The sequence below is a fragment of the Amorphotheca resinae genome, assembly GCF_003019875.1.
Source record: "Amorphotheca resinae ATCC 22711 unplaced genomic scaffold M430scaffold_10, whole genome shotgun sequence".
Taxonomy (NCBI): domain Eukaryota; kingdom Fungi; phylum Ascomycota; class Leotiomycetes; order Helotiales; family Amorphothecaceae; genus Amorphotheca; species Amorphotheca resinae.
Window position 1 is genome coordinate 424,601 of NW_020194480.1, and position 22,729 is coordinate 447,329.

At 46.9% G+C, this 22,729-nt stretch overlaps 6 protein-coding genes across 6 annotated transcripts; 2 read left to right on the forward strand and 4 right to left on the reverse strand.

The window, feature by feature from the left end:
* Window positions 1–222: 222 nt before the first annotated feature.
* M430DRAFT_21419 (hypothetical protein) lies at window positions 223–1,370 on the reverse strand (the record flags this gene model as incomplete). The annotated part of the gene is made up of 6 exons (XM_024864509.1): window positions 223–380; window positions 490–543; window positions 608–704; window positions 756–880; window positions 966–1,091; window positions 1,154–1,370. The coding sequence occupies 6 exons, from the start codon at window positions 1,368–1,370 to the stop codon at window positions 223–225; spliced, it is 777 nt and encodes a 258-aa protein (XP_024718321.1).
* A 247-nt stretch (window positions 1,371–1,617) lies between these two features.
* Window positions 1,618–2,662, forward strand: M430DRAFT_68578 (hypothetical protein). Its single transcript, XM_024869360.1, has one exon. The coding sequence runs from the start codon at window positions 1,832–1,834 to the stop codon at window positions 2,261–2,263; it is 432 nt and encodes a 143-aa protein (XP_024718322.1). The 5' UTR covers window positions 1,618–1,831; the 3' UTR covers window positions 2,264–2,662.
* A 384-nt stretch (window positions 2,663–3,046) lies between these two features.
* On the forward strand, window positions 3,047–4,481 carry M430DRAFT_68579 (hypothetical protein). The gene is made up of 6 exons (XM_024869361.1): window positions 3,047–3,469; window positions 3,553–3,675; window positions 3,732–3,827; window positions 3,885–3,910; window positions 3,965–4,040; window positions 4,089–4,481. The coding sequence occupies exons 1-6, from the start codon at window positions 3,193–3,195 to the stop codon at window positions 4,331–4,333; spliced, it is 843 nt and encodes a 280-aa protein (XP_024718323.1). The 5' UTR covers window positions 3,047–3,192; the 3' UTR covers window positions 4,334–4,481.
* Window positions 4,482–6,550: 2,069 nt separating this feature from the next.
* On the reverse strand, window positions 6,551–8,541 carry M430DRAFT_169577 (hypothetical protein). The gene is made up of 4 exons (XM_024863565.1): window positions 8,520–8,541; window positions 8,007–8,347; window positions 6,999–7,953; window positions 6,551–6,939 (listed from the first exon to the last, which is right to left on the reverse strand). The coding sequence occupies exons 2-4, from the start codon at window positions 8,184–8,186 to the stop codon at window positions 6,689–6,691; spliced, it is 1,386 nt and encodes a 461-aa protein (XP_024718324.1). The 5' UTR covers window positions 8,187–8,347; window positions 8,520–8,541; the 3' UTR covers window positions 6,551–6,688.
* Window positions 8,542–9,961: 1,420 nt separating this feature from the next.
* M430DRAFT_89930 (hypothetical protein) lies at window positions 9,962–16,019 on the reverse strand (the record flags this gene model as incomplete). Its single annotated transcript, XM_024869658.1, has 5 exons — window positions 9,962–13,831; window positions 13,884–14,068; window positions 14,156–14,981; window positions 15,035–15,235; window positions 15,300–16,019. Coding segments are annotated over 5 exons (5,802 nt in total), but the record flags the coding sequence as incomplete, so codon positions are not given.
* Window positions 16,020–19,028: 3,009 nt separating this feature from the next.
* M430DRAFT_60586 (hypothetical protein) lies at window positions 19,029–21,516 on the reverse strand (the record flags this gene model as incomplete). Its single annotated transcript, XM_024868865.1, has 2 exons — window positions 19,029–20,402; window positions 20,458–21,516. 2 exons carry the CDS (start codon window positions 21,514–21,516, stop codon window positions 19,110–19,112), a joined length of 2,352 nt encoding a protein of 783 aa, XP_024718326.1. The 3' UTR covers window positions 19,029–19,109.
* Window positions 21,517–22,729: the final 1,213 nt, after the last annotated feature.

Sequence of the window (22,729 nt, forward strand, 5' to 3'; positions counted from 1 at the left end):
CGTTGAGACGCTGTGTGATCCAGATACCAGAACATCGCGGGGTTCCAGCCAGTAGATAACGATACAGCCGAGGTGAGACTGGGGGGTCACGTTGCATTTCAGGCCGTCGGTTTTCTTTTCCGGATGAGGAAGTTGAGCACGTGATACCCCGCAAGTTGGCTCCACAAGTACTCTCCGTTCCATCTTGCAAAGCATTCAGAAACATTCTCATTTATACGTCTACTAATCCTCTTCAAGAACATGTACATAGCTATTGAAATCGCCTTTCATCTCATGGTCAGCAGCCCACTGCCATATCTTCTCAAAATTGCGACACGTGTGGGTTGTGTCCGGATGTGCCAGTGTCCTCTGACTCGAGGGAATCCACTCCCACCACAGTGCTGCAACATAATCAGCAAGTGCTATTAGGAGCAGATAAAAAGTCTCGTTCAAGATCTTCTGTATCTAAAAGATACATCTTGCTTGGATAGAGAGCATTCCATGACTTACTGCTGATATCAGAATGACACATCAGTGATTGTCGAAGAGTATCCACACAATGGTCTGCGTATGGCAAAGATCAGTAATTATAGTCTGGATAGCCTCAAACATGGGCTTGGTCTCTTACCTAGGTGGTTTATGTGTTCTGCATAGTCTTCTGGTTTTCCGGCATGTTGTTCCAAGCTCTGATATCTCTCGGGCCAAACGAGCTTTCGTAGATTGTTCTAGGTATGCACGTTCAGCAGATGTGCATACTCTATCAAATGGCGTCTTACCAAACAATGCAGTTGATGGAACACGTCAAGTCCGACAATGTAATGGTCCTCGTCTCCGGGGATTGGTGCCGTACGGTTAGGAAGCTGCATCGCAGACTTCTTGTCTATTCTACTGATCCCAACGGCTATTCGAGGTCAATTTATAGTGCTCTGGCTAGAGTGGAAAGGCCCACAGTTTCATCGACAGTCATGGTGTATGTTGATACGTACCATTATATAGTTCATCCCACAAGGCATCAACTTCGTCTGTGGGCGGACCTTGGTATTTTGACTTATGTTTGCCAAAAGCAGATGAGAAGATTACTGTCTTGTACTCAATCTCATCCTGGGCCGGTGCTTTGAAAAATACGTGTTAGTTGACATCGTATCGTTATTTATTGAACGGGACTCGGACGCACAGTAGATTCCCTGGTCGCGGAAGTGAGGGGTTGGCATTGCACTTTTTCGTTCCCAGAGTAAAGCCAGGACGGCGACCATAAGAGTTGCGTTTATTACCCATACTAGGAAGATGGGTTTGAAAAGCCTTTTCTTGCTGTTTCCAGGCTGCTCTAAGAAGGCTGTACGCTCCACATCATCAGCCTTGAGAAAGGACTCGCTCTCTGTGCTCTCCCTCATTGTCGTGAGAGTTGGTGTGAAGAGGCTGGAATGATCATGAAAAGATGCAAAGCATTCGTTTCCAGAAATATTCTGACATCAGCATATACGAGGAAGCAGATAGCAGAGGTAGCAAGCCCACGAATCAAGTTCAGATGCTGTCAACTTCCTAAAATGGCGACAAATACTGCTGATACGTAAGGCTTCTAGGTCCGTTACGGCAGGTACAGATGTCTCTGACCAGATGGATTACGAGTTTAGGTTGAAAGACGGGATCACAGGGAAAGGTTGCCTCTAGCCATGTACGTATATCGTCTCTATCAAACCAGAACCCCAATCCAAGCAGATATATTAGTGGCACAGCACAAGCTTGTTCCAGATTCTCAAGCTTAAATACATATATCGACCCCGCAGTGAACATCAGGATATTTCCAACCTGACAATCCCATCATATCATCATCAAAAATAAAGCTTTCATCACAATGAAGCTCTCCATCTCCGTCCTCCTTGCCATTGGGACTGCCCAAACCGTCTTTGCGGCCCCGATCACCAACAATGCTGCAGAGAAGAGGAATCCTATGGTGTACGAAGAGGCCACTGCTGCCGGTGGCTGGATCCCCGACAAACGATCGGCTGAGGAGAAACGTATGGTCTACGAAGAGGCCACTGCTGCCGGTGGCTGGATCCCCGACAAACGTTCGGCTGAAGAGAAACGTATGGTGTACGAAGAGGCCACTGCTGCTGGGAGTTGGATTCCCGACAAACGTTCGGCTGAACAGAAACGGATGGTCTATGAGGAAGCCACCGCTGCCGGTGGTTGGATCCCTGATAAGCGTACCGCTGAGGAGAATAAACGGATGGTCTATGAAGAGGCCACTGCCGTCGGAGGCTGGATACCTGATGCTAAAGCGTAATGCACCGGATAGAACGGATTCAGGATGAAGGAAGCCTCGCATTACGAGAAGATGACGGTTTTGAAAGGCGCGCAAGGATGTGGCGGGAGATCCATGCGGGGTACATGGGGCAGATTAGGAATGACAGATGATGATAATGAAAGTTTTCATGATTTGATGCTTGTCTGTACAGATCCCATCCACCGAGCCTCACTTAGATTTCTGAGTTCCCTCTCCCATAACTCGTCGGCTCGTGCGGAGACGACAGTTGAGACAACGCACAAAGTTACAGCCTGCCGCGAAAGATGGGCTAGATGTACGTACACTAGATGCCCACCCCGCACTTGCGATCAAGGCGATCACAGTACTACTGCAAGAATGTCATTGCATATCTCTTATAGCTCACTGTTTTGAAGAGGCACAGCACATATCTCGTAAAGAGAAAAGGGTCAAAACAGGAAAACAGTTGTGTTAAAGTTTCGCTACGCGTTCCAGCTTTCTACAGCCCGTAAGCACTACCGGAATCGACGGAGGATTTACGTACGGGTAAGTAATCAACCTACCTTTTCTGTATCTAGTGTGCCCTGCCTACTGACTCTCTTGATAGGAAATTTAGGGAAGTTGATAGTTGATAGTTGATAGTATGGAGTATACTCGGATCATCAAAGAGGGCTAAGGCTGATAGGCGGAGTGCTGACCAGTCTACACGATAAAGATAACGCATGGTCGATAGGAGGATCGATTATATCGTTTGACAGTTCTACGCCTCTTGATGCCGTGAGAACCGACTTGAAGGGCTGCTCACACATATCAGGTTACGTAGGAACGGATTGGGTTCTTGAATCAAGAGGACGTTGTTGCGGACTCTGAGTTCACGACCCCTCGATATCGCTCTTACCTATACTCCATGAACAAATTCAATCAGAAGTATCGCACTGCTTCCGCAAGCAATGATGGGCTTTTCATTGGAACCGTATTCCCGTGTATCACTCGAGGAGAATGGTCTTACTGAGGATCCTCTCCTCCCAACCCTGGAGAAGGTAGCAGACAATGAGAATCGCTCGGATGAGCGTATGGCTTGGAAAGCACCCATCAAGTACTTGATTTCGTCGAAGAAAAATCCATGGCTTCTTCACTTGGTTATATTGTTGACTTACACAACAATATATTTATACATGCAAATCCAGCTGGTGAAAGGAACGAAGAAAATCCAAGACCTTATCTACAGTGAGTATGAGACCGGCCACATCTATATTTCCATTTCAATCTTTCTTCGGAGAACCACGTATGCTGATTCGCGCCTGAAATAGCTCCAGTGAGATCTGCCGTTGAATTTGAGAAGAGGGTATTTCACATTACCCTCAATGATACCAACGCTTTCAATGGCCCCCCAAGTCAAGAGCTTGATGATGCTTGGCACGTGCTTCTACAGAGTGTGAAAGAGACTCATCTTTTTCTCAACATTATGACTGACAGATATCCTCTACAGATATGAACATACGACTGTCAAGTAATGAATTGAAAGACCTGAACAAGACATCCGTCATGCTTGCAGATGGCTCTGGAGATTACATGGCCACCATAGGTAAGCTTATCAGGCACTCTTCTTGAATATGTCAAGATCATTTGCTGAAATCTCTAGATGCCTATCACCAACTTCACTGTTTGGTAGGTTTTCTTTCGTCATCTTCGTAGACCTCGCAGCTAAATGACTCTCTCCAGCAATATATCAGGCAGGTCATTCACAAAGATCACTACACCTTTCACGCAGCTGACGTATCACTCATCGATCATGCTGGTAGAACTTTCTCATCACCATGATCAAACATCTACTAACGAACATCAGATCACTGTATCGAAAGTCTTCGTCAAAGTATCATGTGCAACCCTGACCTCTCCATCCTGACCTATAAATGGTTGCCCAACATTCGAGGCCCATGGCCCGACTTCGAGACAGAGCACCAATGCGTCAATTGGGATAAGATAGATGCCTGGTCCGGGCAGCGCGCGTTCAACATGTTCGACCCGAAATTCTTGGTTCATCCCACCCTTGGACCAACCTTTGGAAAACCAACTTCGGGAGACGCTTGAAGGAAGAGGGTGATTCCGGCAGACTGTCGCTGGATAGGGCCGAACGGAGGGACCAACAGAGAGATCAAAACAAGTCATTCAGTGGTAAATGATCTGTTTAATGCATTAAATTACTTCGTAAGTTAACATTCAACTGCCGAATGGAGGGTATTGAACAGCTTTATGGGAGAATCCAAACGGGTAAAGTTACCTAGGTACCTCAAACTTGTGATTCGGCCACCTGGAGATGATTTTCCGACTGGGATGGGATGAGGAGAGATCAACTATTGATCGTGGGTTCTCAGACTTCGCTGGGAAGGCTGTCCTGGAAAGCAGCTCATAAACATGGCAAAGTAAGAAATAGCCTCGACTGTTGATGGCTGAGGCGGTGCGTAAAAATCTCGAGAGCTGAAAGTTCTCTCTCTGTTCTCCCTCTCACTGTTCTCCCTCTCTCTGTTCTCCCTCTCTCTGTTCTCCCTCTCTCTGTTCTCCTCTCTCTGTTCTCCCTCTCTCTGTTCTCCCTCTCTCTGTTCTCCCTCTCTCTGTTCTCCCTCTCTCTGTTCTCCCTCTCTCTGTTCTCCCTCTTTTTTCTCTCTCTCTTCTCTCTCTTCGCTCTTCTCCCTAGGGATTAACTGATTTCCTGTTCGAGCATTACCTTTTCTCACCCGTTTTGAACCAATGACCGCGGAAACATCGCTAAGGCACAGTGACGGCCATGATACCATTCAAGATGGTCATGTCACTCCGGTTCTGCTTCAACCGATCAGTACCACACCGTCGTTTTCAAAAGATGCTGGGAGCACTGTCCAAGTCCAGCTCTCATATAGCCCGGCCGCAAGAGGCCCATCCATGCCTCAGCATCCTCGCTCGATCCCAAGTCTACCACTTCTGGAGATGTTTTACAAAAGTTACATCCCGAACCGCAAGGACAAAAAGAAGTTCGGGCACAGAGTTGCGAAGAGCTGGATGGTTTGAGCTCTTGACTTGGTTGACGGCCTTGGCTTTCTTTTTCGCTGCTCTGATAGGCATTCTGGCAGCCTATGATGGTGCGCTGGAAGCATCACATCACGCTGGGCGCTCTGGCGTCTCTCTTCGCCTCACTTGGTGCATACACTCTCATGATTCCCGCTGGGGTCTGCTCTTGGACAGTTGAACTGGTTCTGTGCGACCAGTCTCTGATTTTGCGGCAATCGAAAATGCCCTCTTGGAAGTCTCCATATTGTTGATCAAGAGGAGGGGAGGGTTACACTCCCTCTGCACAAAAATAAAATAATAAAATAAAATAAAAGGGAAAACGAATCCCTCTCTCTATATCTCAAACCTACGACTCCATAATCCTGAAACCCAACAAAAGAAAAAGGAAGGAAAAAAAAAAAGGAAACATCAAAGCAAGCCAGTGGGAATTGAGCCCACGGCGGGGGTCGAACCCGCAGCCTTCAGATATACCCGAAGAGATTCTTAAGTAAGAGTCTGACGCTCTACCGATTGAGCTACGCGGGCTTTGATATGTTTGCTTGTTCTTGTATGACTGTTTCTTGTCATTTTGATACTTACTTAGACTGTCTTTTTTTTCTTTTCTTTGGAACTACTGCTATAGTGCCAAAAAATGTATGAAGTGGTTATTAATCAACTGCACTAATTAAAATAGAAGGGATCCACTATATCCAGCCTCATACTGAGACCCTCGTTATCAGAAAGTTTCTCTTTTCTTTGGATATTGGTTGGAATTAGGGTCTCCTGGATGGATTTTGAGGTTGAGAATGATTCGGAATGGTAGGATTGAAGGTTTTTGTATATATATAATATTCTACTTGCTACCTATGCATGAGGATATTCTTTCATAGCCGAGTGACTGTTGAAGAAAAATATATTTGGTGATGGACATCTTTGAAAAAGATATAGTAGAATGAATGTATGTATAATATGTGTGGTGTTCTCAAACAGCTCCCGATCTGGAGATAAAGGGGCGCTGGAAAATAAGGGGAGCCTTCACTGGTTAGGAGAAGTTGGTAATCAATATATTTGCACAACTGGCAGACTTCGATTCAATACAACACAGTTGAGAACAGCTTGGGATCTTGTACAATGTGCAAGCTTCTAATACTTATTGTACTGAATCAATGAGAGATGCCTTAGAGTCCTACCTTTTACGACTGGTCAAGGAACTGGCTTTTTGACTTGAGCAAATCTGCTAACATAGCAGGATTTTACTACCATCACGAGGGAGGTATAAAGAATCACGAGTGTGGAACTGCTCTAATAAATGAAGTCATGTTACTCGCTAGAAATCATAAAACAGCTCTGCTCGACCACCGTTCATAATCACGTGCATACCCAACGCCCTTCCAAAACCCAAGAAGTTTAAACAAGAAGCATCTAAGCAGCAGCAGCAGCGGCGGGAGCAACAGCCGGAGTCGGTTGAACGCCAACCCTTTCCTTTGCCAAGATGTCCACAAGCAATGGGTTAGGTCTGTTGTCCTTGCCAGCTGCGAATACAGCCTGGTTCTTCTTGAAACGCTGAACGTTCTCGATGTACATATCGAAGAGATACGATGAGTCCATTGGGCCTCCCTTGGCTTCAGGGTGGAATTGGGTAGAGAAAATTGGGCGGGTCTTGTGGATCATGCCTGAGAATAATTAGTAAGCGAAATTAGAAGAGGGCTGGAGATGTATCTCAGCGACGTACCTTCGTTGCTGCCATCGTTCAGGTTGACGAAGTACTCCTTGAATTCTTGGGGAAGGGTGGTAGTGTCAACAGCATATCCGTGGTTCTGACTGGTGATGTGGCATTGACCGGTTGTCAAATCCAGAGCCGGGATGTTGTGGGCGCGGTTTCCGTACTTGAGCTTGATCGTACGAGCACCAGCCGCAAGAGCGAGCAGTTGGTGGCCAAGGCAAATACCCATGATTGGGACTTGGGAGGATTCCATCAACCGGCTCAAGTGGTAGACGGTTTCCTGGCAGTGGGTTGGGTCACCAGGGCCGTTGGAGATGAACACACCATCGAAGTGGTGGGCAACCTTGTGGATGGGGAAGTCATATGGGAAGACGGTGACGCTTGCACCGCGTCCAACCAAGCTTCGCAAGATGTTCTCCTTGACTCCACAATCGATGACCGCCACGTGCAAATCCCCGTTATGGGAACTCACGTGGAATGGGGCCTTCGTGCTGACCTTCTTGACCAGGTTTATCTGTTCAGGGTCCACGAAGGCTTCGTCCTGATCGGCATCGTATTCCTCCCCGATAGTGATTCGAGCCAATGACGAACCCACCTCTCGGAGATATGTGACAATGGCACGAGTATCGACCCCGGAGATAGCAGGAACTCCCTCACGAGCACACCAGTCACTCAAGCTCTCCACGGCAGTCCAGTGACTATACTTCTCAGCATAATCTGCAACGACCACACCAACACACTGAATGTTTGGTGACTCGAAATATTTAAGGAGACCGTGCTCGTCTCGAGCTGATGATGGCACGCCATAGTTTCCAATGAGGGGCTGGGTGAAGACGAGGATTTGCCCACGGTATGAGGGATCCGTCATAGATTCGGGGTATCCAACGAGGGAGGTGGTGAAGACGGCTTCACCGGAGATGTTTGTTTTGGCACCAAAGGATTTGCCGTGGAAAATCGGGCCATTCTGTCCAAGGTCAGCCAAAATTTTTCCTCCCCCTGCAGTTGCAATTAACATACTCGAATTGTGAATGTGGCTCGGTCGTGAGAGATAGGAGTAGCTTTAGGACGAGTCTCGGGCAAAACACGTCCAGCACTTCCCTCAACCGTGGCCAGGAACCGAGCTTGTTGGGCGATCCGGTTCTTGATGCCAAGACCTGCCGGCTTGAAAGCCGCGGGCTTTACGAGGCGTGCAAACATACTGTGTGGTATTCGAGTTTGGGAGATAGAGGTAGGTTATGGATTATTTGGAAGTTTCAGTTTACTGAAGCTTTCCAGATATGATCTGCCAGCCGGTAGGGTTAGCTTTGGCGGTGTGCGGTTTCGAGCGAGGGATGGAGCTGCGGACCTGAGATATAATCCTATAGTATGTTAGCAATAGGCCTCATTGAGCTGAGAAGCATGCAATGGGAAAAGGGCAAGCCCTCATTGTGACGTTGAGCGGCCGGAGATCGTCGAGGGCAAAAGATAAGAGGGGCGGATGAGTCAAGGAGAGAAGCAATTGCTGCTGCTGTTGCTGTTGCTGCTACATACCTGGGATGTGAAGACTGACGGGCGTGCAGTCATACGCGCGACTGTTCCTATTCTTTCCTGCTTGGAGGGATGAGAAGGGAGGTGGAAGGTTTGTTCGAATGCAGTGTTCGAGGTTTGGAAGTAAAAGAAGTGGTGGAGTTGTTGGATGGATGAAAGGGAGATGGATGCGGCGTTTGCTTTTTTGCTGTTCGGCGGTGAAAAATGAACTACGAGCTTAGGTCTGGATTTCCGTGGAATATGATTGGCTGGAAGTAGCGGCGGCGGGCCTTAGAAAAGGCGGAAAACGAGTTAAACCCTTGAAAAGATTTCGCCGCCTTTTTACGTCCTTTTTCGGCTCTGATGGGCCAGAACTATCAGAGCAGAGTGATATGATGGAATATCGATCACGCAAGTGAAGAACTCTGTTTGTCACCATATACACAAATTTTCTGCCTTTGAGTCAGACTGTTCAATTGCCAAACTGCCAGTTGCTATTGACTATGGGAGCCGTGGCTCATGTCAACCAAGCCCAAAGCCAAAGAAATCTTTGCTGGCTGCATGTTGCGTGTCTGATGACGAGTTTCTCTATAATACTATCGTGTCATTACTACTTCTAGTATACATACCTATGGGCAATACCCGGGGTAGATCAAAGAGAGATACCGACTGCTTCCGCTATTCGGAGTACATTTCTCTGGTCACCATCCATGAACTAAAGAGTGGAAACGAGATGGATGAAGTCCTGTAGCCGGTATCTAAAACATGTGCCCTACATCCCGAACTCCGAACTGTGCTCGACTCTGTCCGATAAGATATCCTCTGCCAATATTCATTAGCAACATCAAACTCCTTACTCGTCCAACTCAACACCACTTTGGCTTTTGATGGTCGCCTAACAATGTGTTCCTCATTGCTCCTGTATCCCATCCATTCGGACCCCTCGCATCACTCCTATTTCCTTCAAGCTCATGTAATAGGATGCGTAGCCGTTCTGAATCATGTTTAGGAGGGGCTACTAAAAGATTGTAGGTTAAAGATTAATCACATCAGGACCCAACTCATTGGCACGTTCGCAACTTCGCGGATATATCAAACAGTCCACAAATGGGGTGCGATAAGAGGAAGAGCTTAAGAAATCATGACAGAGATATACTTTCCGGGGCTCTCTTTCGCATGCACCTAAACTTATGGGAACGACCACCAGAGATGCTCGGTTGGGAAAATATGTTCGCACAATAACGCCTCCCTTCATGGCATAGAAGGTTTCGACACTATGCTCCGGAGGCATCAACTCCATCCGATCCTACGCTCGTCTTCCCCTTTTCCTTCTTCCCATCATCTACTACCTTCGGCACGTCCGGAATCTCAACGCCCTCAATCTTGTACATCATGCCAAGATACCCATCACTCACGACCAAAACGTCAACCTTCCTTCCGTCTAGGAAACCACCAGTTTCTTCCTCGGGTAACTTAATCACTGCCCTGGCATTCGGTCTTTTCCCTATCATGTTTGTGTTGCTGTTTTTCTTGTCTTTGCCACCAGCACTCCAACCAACTCTCTTGATCGCAATAATCTCGTCCTTGTTTGCATTGCACAGAATCACAAACCAGCCCTCGGTTTGTGGTTTAGGGAAGCGAGGGGCATACATCTTGCCATCCTTATCGGTCAAGGAGTTTTGACGATTCAAGACAACAGTTAGGGATAACGCGTTGATATTCTGAAGGTCGATTTTCAGATTTGGGATCATGTTCGCTGCTTTGTGGAACTGGGGTAGTTGAGATGATGGTATGCGGAGAGTTGAGACTGTGCGTTTGTAGTCTTTTTCTGATTGTGCTGATAGATCTTGAGGTCGACCAGGAAGATCTTTGTTTGAGGGCAAATCAATCGGCACACCAGGTAGAATAGATAATGGGTGATCAGCTGGCCATCTCGCAGATTTGATGCACTGCAGGAGTGTGATCATTTGCAAACAGCTAGAAAGGTACCCAAGCTCCGTCAGGACATCGATACTTGCTTGGATAATACGTATGGCTTGATCAAGAACACTAGTCTGATCACCTACATAATCCGTGATAGGCAAATCGATACGAGACATATGGGCTTGCAGTAAAAGAAAAGCTTTCACATGCGGATCCCACATTGGTAGATTATCGAAAGCGGTGGCTGGAAGTGGTAGGTTCTTGGAGAGCTCTGCGTTGATGAGTTCTTCATTATGCCGGACAGGAAGCTCGTCGTATTCTGTCGCACTAGACATCCATGAGAGAACGTCGGAAAATGTCGCATTACGTTTGGCGTTCTCGACAAGGTGTCGGATTGTTTTGTGAGAAAGGTAGTAGTAGCTCATGATCTTTCCTAGCGGGGTCGATTCAACATCGCCGTTCGGATAGAGCACAAGACATTTCGACTTCTCCAACTCGCCCAGAGACGTATCTACCATGGATATCATATAGTCGTTTGCCATTTGCTGGGCTGCTATAGTGTTGTGTTCTTCTGCGGATATTTCGAGACCATAATAAGAAGGATTCTTGTGCAGGCGTCGGAAGAAGAACGTCCAGGTCAAATAGTCAAGTGCATCTTGCTTAGTAGTAATGGTTTCAGCTGATACTTCGGCACCCAGATGGTTATCAAGAACCTTATGGAGAGTCGACTCAACCGGGAAGCCAGTGTGAAGAAAGTGCTTGTAGAATGCCTTCTTTGAATCCTGGGTAAAAATACGAGCGATTCCAGATGTGTCGAATTGAGGACGACCAGCTCGACCGAGCATCTGCAGAACATCTGTAAGATCCATGTCTTTATATCCTTCAATCTTGGCATCGAAAAACTGTGTTCCCTTGACCACAACAAGATGGGCAGGAAGATTGACACCCCATGCCAGAGTACTCGTGGCGACCAAGATCTGGATCTTGTTGTTGGCAAATAGCTCCTCTGCCAGTGAACGATCGGATTCAATGAGACCAGCATGGTGAAGACCTATGCCAAAACTAAGTGCCTCCTTCAAGGCATCGTCCTTGACCCGAGCGAGATTAAGTTGCAGATCTTCCTCGGACATCCTGACAAATCGTCGAGGATTATCTTCCATACCGCAGAAATTGATCAGGTCTTTAGCTGTCAAACGTGTCTGCCTTCGAGAAGCAACGAAGACGATCACAGGCTTGTCAGGGCTATGTGTCTTGATCGCCAGGAATGTTGGGCGATTCATCGACTGCATTAGGGGGCAGAAACCACGAACCTCGGGAAATCCATCAATGAAGATCTCAAGAGGAACAGGGCGAACGCTATGGCGGAAATTGAACAATCCTTCCTTGACTCCCAACCAATTGGCCAAATCCATAGCATTGGCGCACGCGGTCGACATGCCCATAAGTCGAACCGAGTTCTTGGATTGTGAAGCGATGTAGTTCATACGAGAGACGATAATTTCCAGAATCGGGCCTCGATCTCCACCAAGAAGATGAATTTCGTCAATGATAACCAGGCTTACTTTCCTCACGTAACCTCTGGTTTGCCATGAACGAGAGATACCATCCCATTTTTCAGGAGTCGTAATGATGATGTCTGCGTCTCTGATGGTCCCCGTGTCAGGTGTATTGTCACCGGTCAACTCTACGAGTTTAAGACCTAGCTGACGAGTGAGCCTGGTACCCCAATCCTTGACCCGCTCGCGGACAAGTGCCTTCATTGGTGCAATGTAGACGACCTTGGATCCAGGCTTCTCGCGGAAGGCCCACCACATAGCCAGCTCCGACGCGATGGTCTTGCCAGAGCCAGTAGGAGAACCTAGTAAGACATTTGCGGAGGTGTGATAGAGGCAGTGGAAAATCTGTGTCTGCATGGGGTTGAAGAATTGAAATCTCTGGCCATATATCTCCTCCAACGCCGGATTCTTCAAAGCACTGATAGGCAGTGGCTGAAGATTTAGAAGATCAGTGTACACGCTCTCCGTGTCTGGCCTAATTAAGTGTTGGAAAGAGATGGCATGCACGGTCTCGGCTCCTAGCCATCTATCCGATACGGCCCTCACATAAATCTGAGGTGGTAACGGGTCTGATAAAGGTATCGTGAAATTGAGTTCATGATCATCGTACAGCTTCTTACGATTCAAGATGAAGAGTTCGTGATGATAAATCTCGGATGTTTCTGAATTTTCCACCCATATCCAGTAACTCTCAGATGTCCCATGGTGGCGATCATTCCAACGGAAATCGGGTTTCAAATACAGATGGATCCGTAAAACGTCCCTGTTGAGCGGGGCGATTTCGGAATCAATGCTGATTGTTGGGAAAATGTCAAGAATCTTGGATATCGTCTTTCCGGCTGAAAAGTTATGAACCAATGATCCAATCTCGGCCGCGTCCATGTCTCTTAGGGTTTCAATAGAAACACCCTCTTTGGAATCTAACTGCTTCAAAACTGGACTGGGCAGCTCAAACTGATGCAGAGGATGTTGGAAAGGCCAGATCCTCTTCTCAATGGATTTGCATAAGGAACTCAGCACCAAACATTGGTGGCCCCATCGGCGATTCAAAGCAATCATAAAGAGGGCCCTGCATATCCTAGCAGATTGCTGCGCAATGTAGTTCGAGTCGTTCGTCAATGCAAAATCCTCTAGATTTGCCCTAGAAATATAGGATTGCAAAAGGATGTTTGTCTTTGCTTGAGGCGAATCATTGCCTTTATCTGAGATATCACAAAAAGTTGCTTCTTCCCTCAATCTTGAGAGCTCATTAGACTCATTATCCCTTGACTGGATGTTGTCGAATTCCCCACTCATAGCGATCATTTGCAAGACGTCGGCCTCCGATGATTGCGGACGCATCATAGTGTTGAAGATTTGGATGCTGGTATGAAGAATGTAATACTGACTCGCAATCCGGCCAACGTCCTTACTTCGAAGTTCTTCCGTAGTCTCGTTAAAGATGATCATTTGGCTTTGCTGGAGAGTTCTAGCAGCCTGTATAGCAAGCTGCCGCCGTCTTTGAACTAGAGTTGGATCATCCCGAATCTCCGCCCAGTCGATACCGTAGGTTAAAGGGTTCCGTAGCATACGAACGTAGAGGTATGAGTATCCAAGCCATTGAACTGCCTCGGGTATGGAGGTGACAGTTCCCAGTCCGATTTCAGCATTCAAATTGTCTACCAGGTGCTTCGAAAAGCGAGATTCAATTGGCACTTGCGAAGTAACTGCCTGAAGATAGTGGGCAAGCTTATCCTGGGTCGTGCAGATCATGCCGATACCTGTGTCTTGAAATTGGGGTCTACCGGCTCGACCGAATATCTGAAGGACATCCAGTATCCCGAGGTCAATGAATTTACCGTCTTGTGCACTGTATACCTAGGAGTCAAAATTAGAGGATTTCAGTATTCTATAATGACTCTTAATTTACCTGGGTCCCTTTAATGATGACTGCAGCGGCCGGCAAATTGACACCCCATGCCAAGGTAGCGGTACAGCAGAGAACCTTCAAGACTCCGCTAGCAAATAACTTCTCCGTGAGATTCCGATCAGCTCTAGCCATGCCAGCATGATGGATTCCAATGCCTTTTGGCAGCAATTCCCTGAGCTCACGACCTAATAGATCTCTTGATTAGTGATTGCTTAATTTGATTGACGAGTGAGAGGATCGTCTGCGAACTGGTCCGTTCAATTTATACATACCTCTGGAGCTTTTCATCTCTTTTACAGCGGCTTCGTACTGTGGATGTCCCGAAGGATCGAAAAGATCCACGCATATATCATCGACCGCCTTCTCATAAAGCATTTTCGCAGTGTTAAATGTATCCTTCCTTGAATGCACAAAGACCATGACCTGATGGTCCTGTTGTAGCATATCCCGAACCTTTTCGAATGCAACATTATCTAGATTGTCTCGGGAGGTCTTAGTTCCAGGTTTGCCCTTGACACCGATAAAATGCTGCTCCAGAGGAACAGGTCTGAAACTGGCATCGAAATAAAATAAGCCCGCATAGCGGTTTACCTTAAGGAAATCGGCGACGTCGACATAATTAGGGAGGGTAGCAGATAACCCAACAATTCGAATGAGCGATTGAGTGCTCTCGACCTGGCGTTCTGTGCGGGCCACAAGGGATTCAAGCACAGATCCTCTATCATCGTGTAACATATGGACCTCATCAATGATTAAAAGACGGACTTTCTGAACCAGCTCAGTATCGCCCGTACCCTTTCGGGTTACAACATCCCATTTCTCAGGCGTGGTGACAATAATCTGAGTCTGGAGGATTTCCTTCTTGGTGAGATGCATATCCCCAGTGAATTCTCGTGCTTGGATACCAAGCCAAGCGAGTCGGCGACCCAATTTCTCTGTAATTTCAGCGGCAAGTGCCTTCATAGGAGCTACATAGACGATCTTGAAGTCTTCGAGGTTCACAACGAAATCAGTTGCTTCGGGTTGTTCTGCTGGGTTGGGTGAAATGTTCTGACCGATCGCATGTAGAATTGTGAGCATTGCGGCATCGGTTTTACCCTGTAAAATATCAGACTCTTGAATTATCAAGCTGGGACGGCCGATCGACTTACAGCACCGGTAGGAGCACAAATTAGCATGTTCTCGCTGGTCTTGTAGGCCACAGGGTACACCAAGCTTTGCATACGGTTCAGCGTTTTGTAACCTTTGAAAGTTCTTTGGCAAAGGCTATCCATTTCAGAGATTTGGACTAGCTTGCGCCCTTGTCCGAGAGTCCCAACTTTGCCGGCGGGAATTGAGTACTCTTCGTATTTCTGCTTTTTGTTAGATTGGACGAGTAAAGTGGAACATAGAGCACATGGCATTGCGAATACATACCTCATGTTCCGTTCTCTCGCTTCCTACAGGAAGACCATATTTTCGTCCCCGGGAATCAAGAGTATTGCCAGCAGAATAAGCTTTGTACACGTGAGGATACTTGGGACCGTCTCGATCCAAACTGGGGCCAAGTGTAGCATGTTTATGCTCATAATCACGCTGTCTCAAAGCTTCTTCACGTTGGCGCTTTGTCTGAAGCCTTCCGATGATTCCTTCGCCCTGGTTGGTCGAAAATGGAGAAGGCGCGGCGATTTCCTTTCGATGAGAAATGAGCTCAATGACAAAATCTAAATCATCATAACCAATGATATCAGTCAGGGTCGACTGAAGTTCCTCTTCCACGCTGTCCGATGCGAGAAGTGCCATGATTTGCTCTTGCAGGTCCTCTCCAGAAAGCCCCTGTTTCCTTGAGGCAAAGCCTAGGCATTTGCTTTTCAGCCATTGCGGGCCATAGCCTCCAGCATCCGTCTGTGGGATCAAGTGCTCGTCTGCATCACTGCTGTACAGATCGTCTTCGCTGTCACTGATGAAATCCCACACATCGTCGCCACTATTTCCCGACGTGAAGTCATCATCTTCGTCAAAATCGATATCTGATACATAAGAGGTTGTCTCTCCGTTTGTAGCTTTCGGAGGCAATTTTAGCTCTACTAAAGCCGCTCTCATGGCTGCCAGCTGCGTTTGCCATTGCGCCTCGGCAGAATCCAGAGAGGGAGACATGACTGCTAGCACTCTCAAATAGAATCCAGGAAGAAAGAATACCAATATTGCCGGTACGCAGATTCTGGCGTAAGAATCGTTCTACTGGCCTTTCTTCTGGCAAAGCAGATGTTGATGCTGAGTCAAGGTTGATGTTGAAATCTCGACTTAGTAATCCAGTGATAGCAGGGGTTGTCGGATTCATTGTCGAGAGGCGTGAACTTAGCGAGCCGGAATAGAAGTTAATCCATCCCCGACCTACCCCTTTCAGCACTGCTATCCCCCTTTATTGTTGGCCTTGTATACAAATGTCTTGTAGACGATACGGTCATCTTTACATATTGATGAGTAGGCTACTAAATTGTTTGCAGTTGAGATGAGTTTTCATTCTAGCAACTTCAACATGATGAATCAAAGGGCGCAGTGCGCACATGTGTACTTCAACTCCCTGGAATTGGCGTCCTCGAAGGCTCGACTTATCTACGCGTATCAGAGTCCGGACTTACAGGGTCTGTCTATTTTCCTTAGATATCCCTACCTCTGAACTTCAAAGTCTGAGTTGTAAGGGTTGTACTTCCTCAAGACTCCCTCTTATGCCGCAAATCCAAGACCGCATCCGGTTTGGAATTTCGGGAAGCTACCGATACTCAATCATTATCTCATTCCACATAGTTGGAAGTTGGAACATATATAAAAGGATGGCCAGAGATGTATCTCTAACCGCCGCCGAATATATCCACACAGCACCTTTAATCAACGACTTAACTTTTCGTCTCTCGCTACTTGCTTTCAAATCTCTATATCTTTCTTCAAAGGAGATGGCTCCAATTCGAGGGTATCCTTATGGTCCTCTACATAATCCACTGGTAGTATATATAGGATACAAATATAACTGAGTTGCCCCGCGAGAAAACTACACCCGCCCCGTACCATCGAATATTTTCGCTTCAAAAAGGGGCTGCACCCAGCGCTCATCAACTCGAGTCCTAAAAAGAAGCAAAACAATGTAACAAAGGATCAAGTGGAGGGGAGAGAAAAAGAAAAGGGCAAGAGTCTGATAATACTATCTCTCGGAATAGGTTACCTCTTCACCAACCGCTGGGAACTGTTTCGAGCAATGCTCGATCTCCCTTTGCCGTGCCTCATCCAAACTCTACCACCATAGCACTTCTCGAAAGAGTGAATAACCTACCTTACATGTCGGATTAGCTCAACGGTAGTTAGATCTAAAAAGGTACTCTTCAGCATTCACTCGTCTACTTCGTCCAAAGCTCCCCTCGATCACGAAAAAAAGTGTCAACAAAGCAAAACACCAAAGATAAATACCAGTACCTAGAACAAAATAGCAAAAACTCAAGGAGTCACCCTCGAGGGGGACCCCTATAGAAAATCCTATGCGAAGGATTTTTGAAGCCGCGCTGTACAGTAATTCCCATTCGGGGTTGTCGTCCTCGGCCGAGCTAGGTTAATCCTCCGCTACTTCAAGACAGCTCGCTACTGTCATCGCCATATCTTTGGTCACCCAGTTTTGGCTCTGGGGGTTGCACTAAGTGGACTTGGACCGCTTGGTGGGTGTTTGTTATATGTTTGTTCTTAATTAAATATATGAAGAGGTACGCGCGAGGAGGCGCGTAGGGGGCTTAGCGAGGATTTTTTCTATGTGAGGGTTGATTTGAATGGTAGCACGCGTCAATTAGACAGTCATATCTACTATACAGTTACATGTATGAGAATAATGAGGTTCTATTTGCCTTTCCCCTTGCTTTGGCTGAGAACTTTTGAAGTTCTTGAATAGGGATAGGGCATTGGGCACTCATACCCCCTGGCGCAGGCACAACACAGGAGACTTGCTATTAGGAACATAACTTTAGGTTCTGTTAAACTCTAGTTATTATATCTCCTGTCCCTGGGACTTTAGTTCCTCTTCAACAATCTTAGAACCGAGCCATCTTATCGACATCGTCAAGCATATCCGCTGGTGTTGACTTGTTTTGACTTTCTACCACCACTCCCAGAATTTGGCAACAGAGCTATCTTAGCTACCTACTCAAATCTTTGAAAGTTTAACAATTCTATATTGGCAACTTTATGTTATACCGTTATTGGAGAATCGTAGCATGATGGTACTTGCTCTCTGTGGTGACGTAGACTAGTTTGTATTTGGAGTCGATTGGTACATAGAGTCCGCAATCTAATTTGACATATCTGCTAATGGCTGTCGTATTACCTTTTACTCCCAAATCAGTGTAGCTATATTCATTTGAATCGTTGATGTTTATAGTAGATTTACCGTCTTGAACGAGGGATATTCGACAGTAGTTGTAGTAATGTCATACTAATATTGTGCACAGATCAATGAATGGATGCCAAAAAAGGTCAAGGATACAAAGAATGCGGCAAACAGAGAGAAGATGTCGCATTGTGTGATACCCTTCCCGTAGATCTCACATATGTCATAGAATCGAAGAATAAGAGCAAGAAAACTTTTCAAGTAGACGAGCAACAAGTTAGAAAGTGGAGCTGCGCTTTTTACTCAGACAACATAAAAGAGCAAGGATATTAATATACCGCGCTCTACTGCTGTAGATTTTACATCTTCAAGAGATAAAAGAACGGGGAGCTTGACAGAACTGAGAAATCAACTAGTTCCCACGACATCACCAATGAGAAAGAAAAAAAGTGATCGCAACCATATGTAGTACTTGAAATCTGGGAGTTTCATCAATGGACACTTGATCTGAATGTCGTATCTTCATCGAAATTGCGGAGGTGTTGACTGGTCGGAGGTCGATTGATAAGCGAGTAAGGAATAGGGGGGCACTAGCGCGGGATAAACTTTGACGAGTGTTGGGGAAGCCCGAATTGTTGACAAGATACGGATATACCATTAACAACCTCTGCTATATCAATTTGAGAAAGACAGATTCAAGATGTGGAGCTTGATAAATCGTCTATATCTTCAAAACATGGAGACTATACGTGTATATTCAGAAATCAAGACCCGCTGTAAACCCCCGAATCCAGCGCCATGCTACCAAAACCCATCAAAATAGCGTCTAGATTCCAGCGGTAACCAGCCGTTTGCGTAGTTCCATGTACAACAGGAGTTAACTAATCTGACTCTGTGCTAATTTGCTCAACGATAGCCCACTCACTCTTCTTATGACGATGCTCTATCATCTGTGAGCTTCCGACAACCAAGCCTACTTTAATCTCTCCTGAACCCCTCTCGGAGAATGAAGGCCTAGCTGCAGCAGTATTACCACCCCAAGTCTGCTCGCTTGCATCTCCCTCGACGACTACCAGTTGGGGCGTACTTGGTTTCGCGGCCGCCGCCATTAACCTTTCATTCAAAACTCCCTTCGTCTCGTTCTTCTGCGCCAATGGACTCCCAGATTTTCCGGCAACCGGGGAATCTATTCCCGCAGCTACGATACACAGAGGACTAGCCACTTGTCCGATATCTACCGAACTTGGAGAATTGTAGTTGACTCTTGTGGAGCCTGACCTTGTGATGGGGATTAGGAGTTGCCTCTGCTGACGGGAGACAGAAATTTGTCTTGCAATAGAAATATCGGCCGCCATCTTAAGATTTTCCTCACGCTCGTCATATTCTTTGTCGCCGGCGTCACTTCTCCCGGATCTCGGAATAGACGTGGAAGGTGAGCAGGAAGATACATGAAAATTCTCTGATGGGCGAGGGCGGATTGTTGATGAGGTAGTAGCGCTGCGAGAACGGGTGGTCGGTGGTGAAGCTTGTATTTGTGTCTCTTTGGGGTTTGAGGATGCGCTACGAGGCGATGATACTGTTGAGACGCTCGAGGCAGAGGTGGTAATGGAATGGCTGACTGATCGAGATGTGGAAGATCCTGAAACCGACACAGGAGCAACTGAACGATTAGATGGCGGTGTCATCTGCCATGTTTGTTCTCCATGTCCGACCTTCATTGGAGATGGTGTTAGGTCGTAGCTGTCTTCTACCTCACATCCTTCCACATCGTTAACAAGTGACTCGCGAGTCAGGGGGAATCGCTCAGGTGACCAATTATCCTCTATTTGTTGTGGCTTTATAGAATTTTTTAACTTTTGTCTCCTTTGACTCGATATATGTTCTTCTAGATTGGGGTTTACAGGGATATGCGGACCAGGTTCCAAAAGGGTAGCATACGTCTCTTTAGTTGATCCGGAAGCGAAAGATGGGTAATATGGTGAAAGTCCCGCTGGGGAGGTGTTCGAACGATGAAGAGAGGGATGCTGTCTTGTAGAAGGGAACGGTGGGGCGTCCCTAGCTTGCGGTTGCGACGGTGTGCTTGGAATAAGGGAGAACGTCGGGCTCTTCATCGGCTGAGGTGAAGAGGCTCTTTGGAATCCCGCTTCCCTCGAGTGTTCGTCTAGTAATAGTTCCTACATTAACCATTAGAAAGTCAATAGAAGGAGGCCAGTATATATGAAGGCCAACCTGAGAAGAAGCAAGGGCTTTGTTGACAGTTCTGAGCCTGTCAAGAGTCGCTTGTCGCCTCGCCAGTAATGAGGATGATGTATCTCCAGCTTTTTGAAGTACACTTCCGAACATGATGCTATACCGCTCCAGTTGTGTCGACGGAATCTCAACATCAAGCATTAATCCCCCTTCGCGTGAAACCTTGGAAGAGTCCATCTGTCTTCTCTCCCAATCCTGAAAATCAAAGTTCGAAGGCACAGTATTAGCTCTTTTCATGTCTGGCTTGCTTGTCTCGTTCTTCCTTTCGGAGGTTGTTTTGCCGCGGCCTCGAGTCCTCGGCGGTTTCTTCTCAGTCGAGGTAGATGGTTCTCTGAAGTTGATATAATTCCCTTCAACTGTTGTCTGAAAGGTGGCCTGGGGTTGCAACTGATAGAAAGGTTCTGCTGATGCCACATTATTTTTCTTGCCTCCGCCAAAGAAGCCCCCTAAGAGCTTCCATCTTCTGGACTTCTGCCTCGATAGAGTCGGGGGTGGTGACAAAGTTCTCGTTATTGATTCGGCGGGAGTCTGTGATCGCCATGCCGTTGGCTCATGGGTTGGACTCCCCAGAGCCATGCCAATCTCTTCTTGCACTACATTCATGATTACTGATCCCGGATCCATTGATTCTGGTGAGTCCGGCAGCTGCGGGGACAACCTTTGAGATAACTGTGGGGAAGAGTGTGGTGTATTTTCCGGAGTAGGCAATGCTTCTGGGAGGGAAAAGTCGTGGAGAGTCATTACTTCACCATGGGCGGGCAGTGGATTGACGTGCAGGTCGCCCATGATTCCCCTCTTTTCGGTAGATTTTCGCATTGAGAACTTTGCCGTGGATCCGCCGGAGGGGCTAGGTATCTGTGGTGTCTCCCGGTCCAGTACACCAAAATCGAACATTCGTGCATCGTTCATGTTGATGTTCTTGGCCTGTGCATGACCTGATACATGAATTGGCGCAGCAGGGAACTCTGTGTCTCGACCTCCCACACCCGATGCCCACTGAGTCTTTACCGACCTCGTTGGAGCCATCATCGTTGCCATGTTCCGCTAGGGAATATCTTATGTGAAGAAATAATGAAGGGGGCCAGACTCTTCCTGTGTACGATAGAAAAGAAACGGGTGAAACTTCCAGCCCAAGCTATTGATGCCTGTTACAAGTATTGGTGTAAATAAAGGAGTGTACAGGAATCACCAGGAAACCCTTAAAAGTTCAGAATTGAAAAGGAGAGTGCTGTAAGGTAAACTGGAGAAGCGAACAAGAATAAGAACAAGATCCCCAGAGGGAGGAATGACTTAACTGCGTTGTCCTCAGCCCTGCACTATACAGCGGCGGATGGATATTATTTGAGGTTGATGAGATGACGGGTAATTTCAGGGACCAAGGACTGATCTACGACAAGGGGAAGTGTCGCAATTTTGTGGAGATATACTATCTGCCATTGGACTCCTACAACGGGAGAGAATCATAGTAGAAGAGGTATTGTTGTGATGGGACCAGGGGGTTCTGCATTAATCTTACCCAGTACCCAAGTACAAGGGTCATCGACGTGACGACGTCTGGCTTGAAGATATTGTCGCAAATTACAACAGCAGCGAGGGCGTCAATAATGGGGTAGCACATTTTAACCGTAAGATTGTTTTGGTTGTGAGTATTAATAGGTGAGGGAGAATATGAAGGGGAGGATGCTGTTTGAAGAGGGTTGTTGGTGAAGTCGTCTGTGCAGCCTGACTGGTGAGATTCTCCTCGTCAGGTGACGAACCATCAACAAGAGATGGAACATGACACGATGACAACGATCTGTTGCACGTCCTCCATGCTCTCGAAAGACCCGCATCAGCTTCTGTGCAGTGCAAACCGAGTCAATCACGAGTCCTCAGTCGGTTCCCGGAGTCTCAGATGATTTCTGCGTTGGGCACGAGTGCGTCTACGACTCGCTGGGAGCGAGTTTCAGATTAATACCCTCCGACAAGAGACAGCACGGAGTAAATACTGAATCGAGACATATATCCTACCTATATCCTTGTCTCCCGTACGGTCGTCTATCGAATATCGCCTATCTCAAGCCCCCAAGACTCAAGCCTTCAACTACGGTCTGGAACAATTCTCGAACAAAACGAGTGATGTAAGGACGAGCAGATCTCGAGATGCTGCGTAAAGGACAGCAACAAGGCTACACCCTTGCTTTCCCCTCGACGGCTCAAAAAACTTTCATCTTCTTCAAACTCCTGGTCATCTGAACTCCAGAGAGTACGC

Bases quoted from the DNA above. Each gene is read 5' to 3' on its own strand.
- M430DRAFT_169577 (XM_024863565.1), bottom strand. From the start codon at position 8,186: ATGTTTGCACGCCTCGTAAAGCCCGCGGCTTTCAAGCCGGCAGGTCTT. The intron at 7,954-8,006 runs GTATGTTAATTG...GACCTTGGACAG, and splicing joins GAGCCACATTCACAATTCGA to AATGGCCCGATTTTCCACGG. The intron at 6,940-6,998 runs GTACGTCGCTGA...AATTATTCTCAG, and splicing joins GAACGATGGCAGCAACGAAG to GCATGATCCACAAGACCCGC.
- M430DRAFT_68578 (XM_024869360.1), top strand. From the start codon at position 1,832: ATGAAGCTCTCCATCTCCGTCCTCCTTGCCATTGGGACTGCCCAAACC.
- M430DRAFT_68579 (XM_024869361.1), top strand. From the start codon at position 3,193: ATGATGGGCTTTTCATTGGAACCGTATTCCCGTGTATCACTCGAGGAG. The intron at 3,676-3,731 runs GTGTGAAAGAGA...TATCCTCTACAG, and splicing joins TTGGCACGTGCTTCTACAGA to ATATGAACATACGACTGTCA. The intron at 3,911-3,964 runs GTAGGTTTTCTT...GACTCTCTCCAG, and splicing joins ATCACCAACTTCACTGTTTG to CAATATATCAGGCAGGTCAT.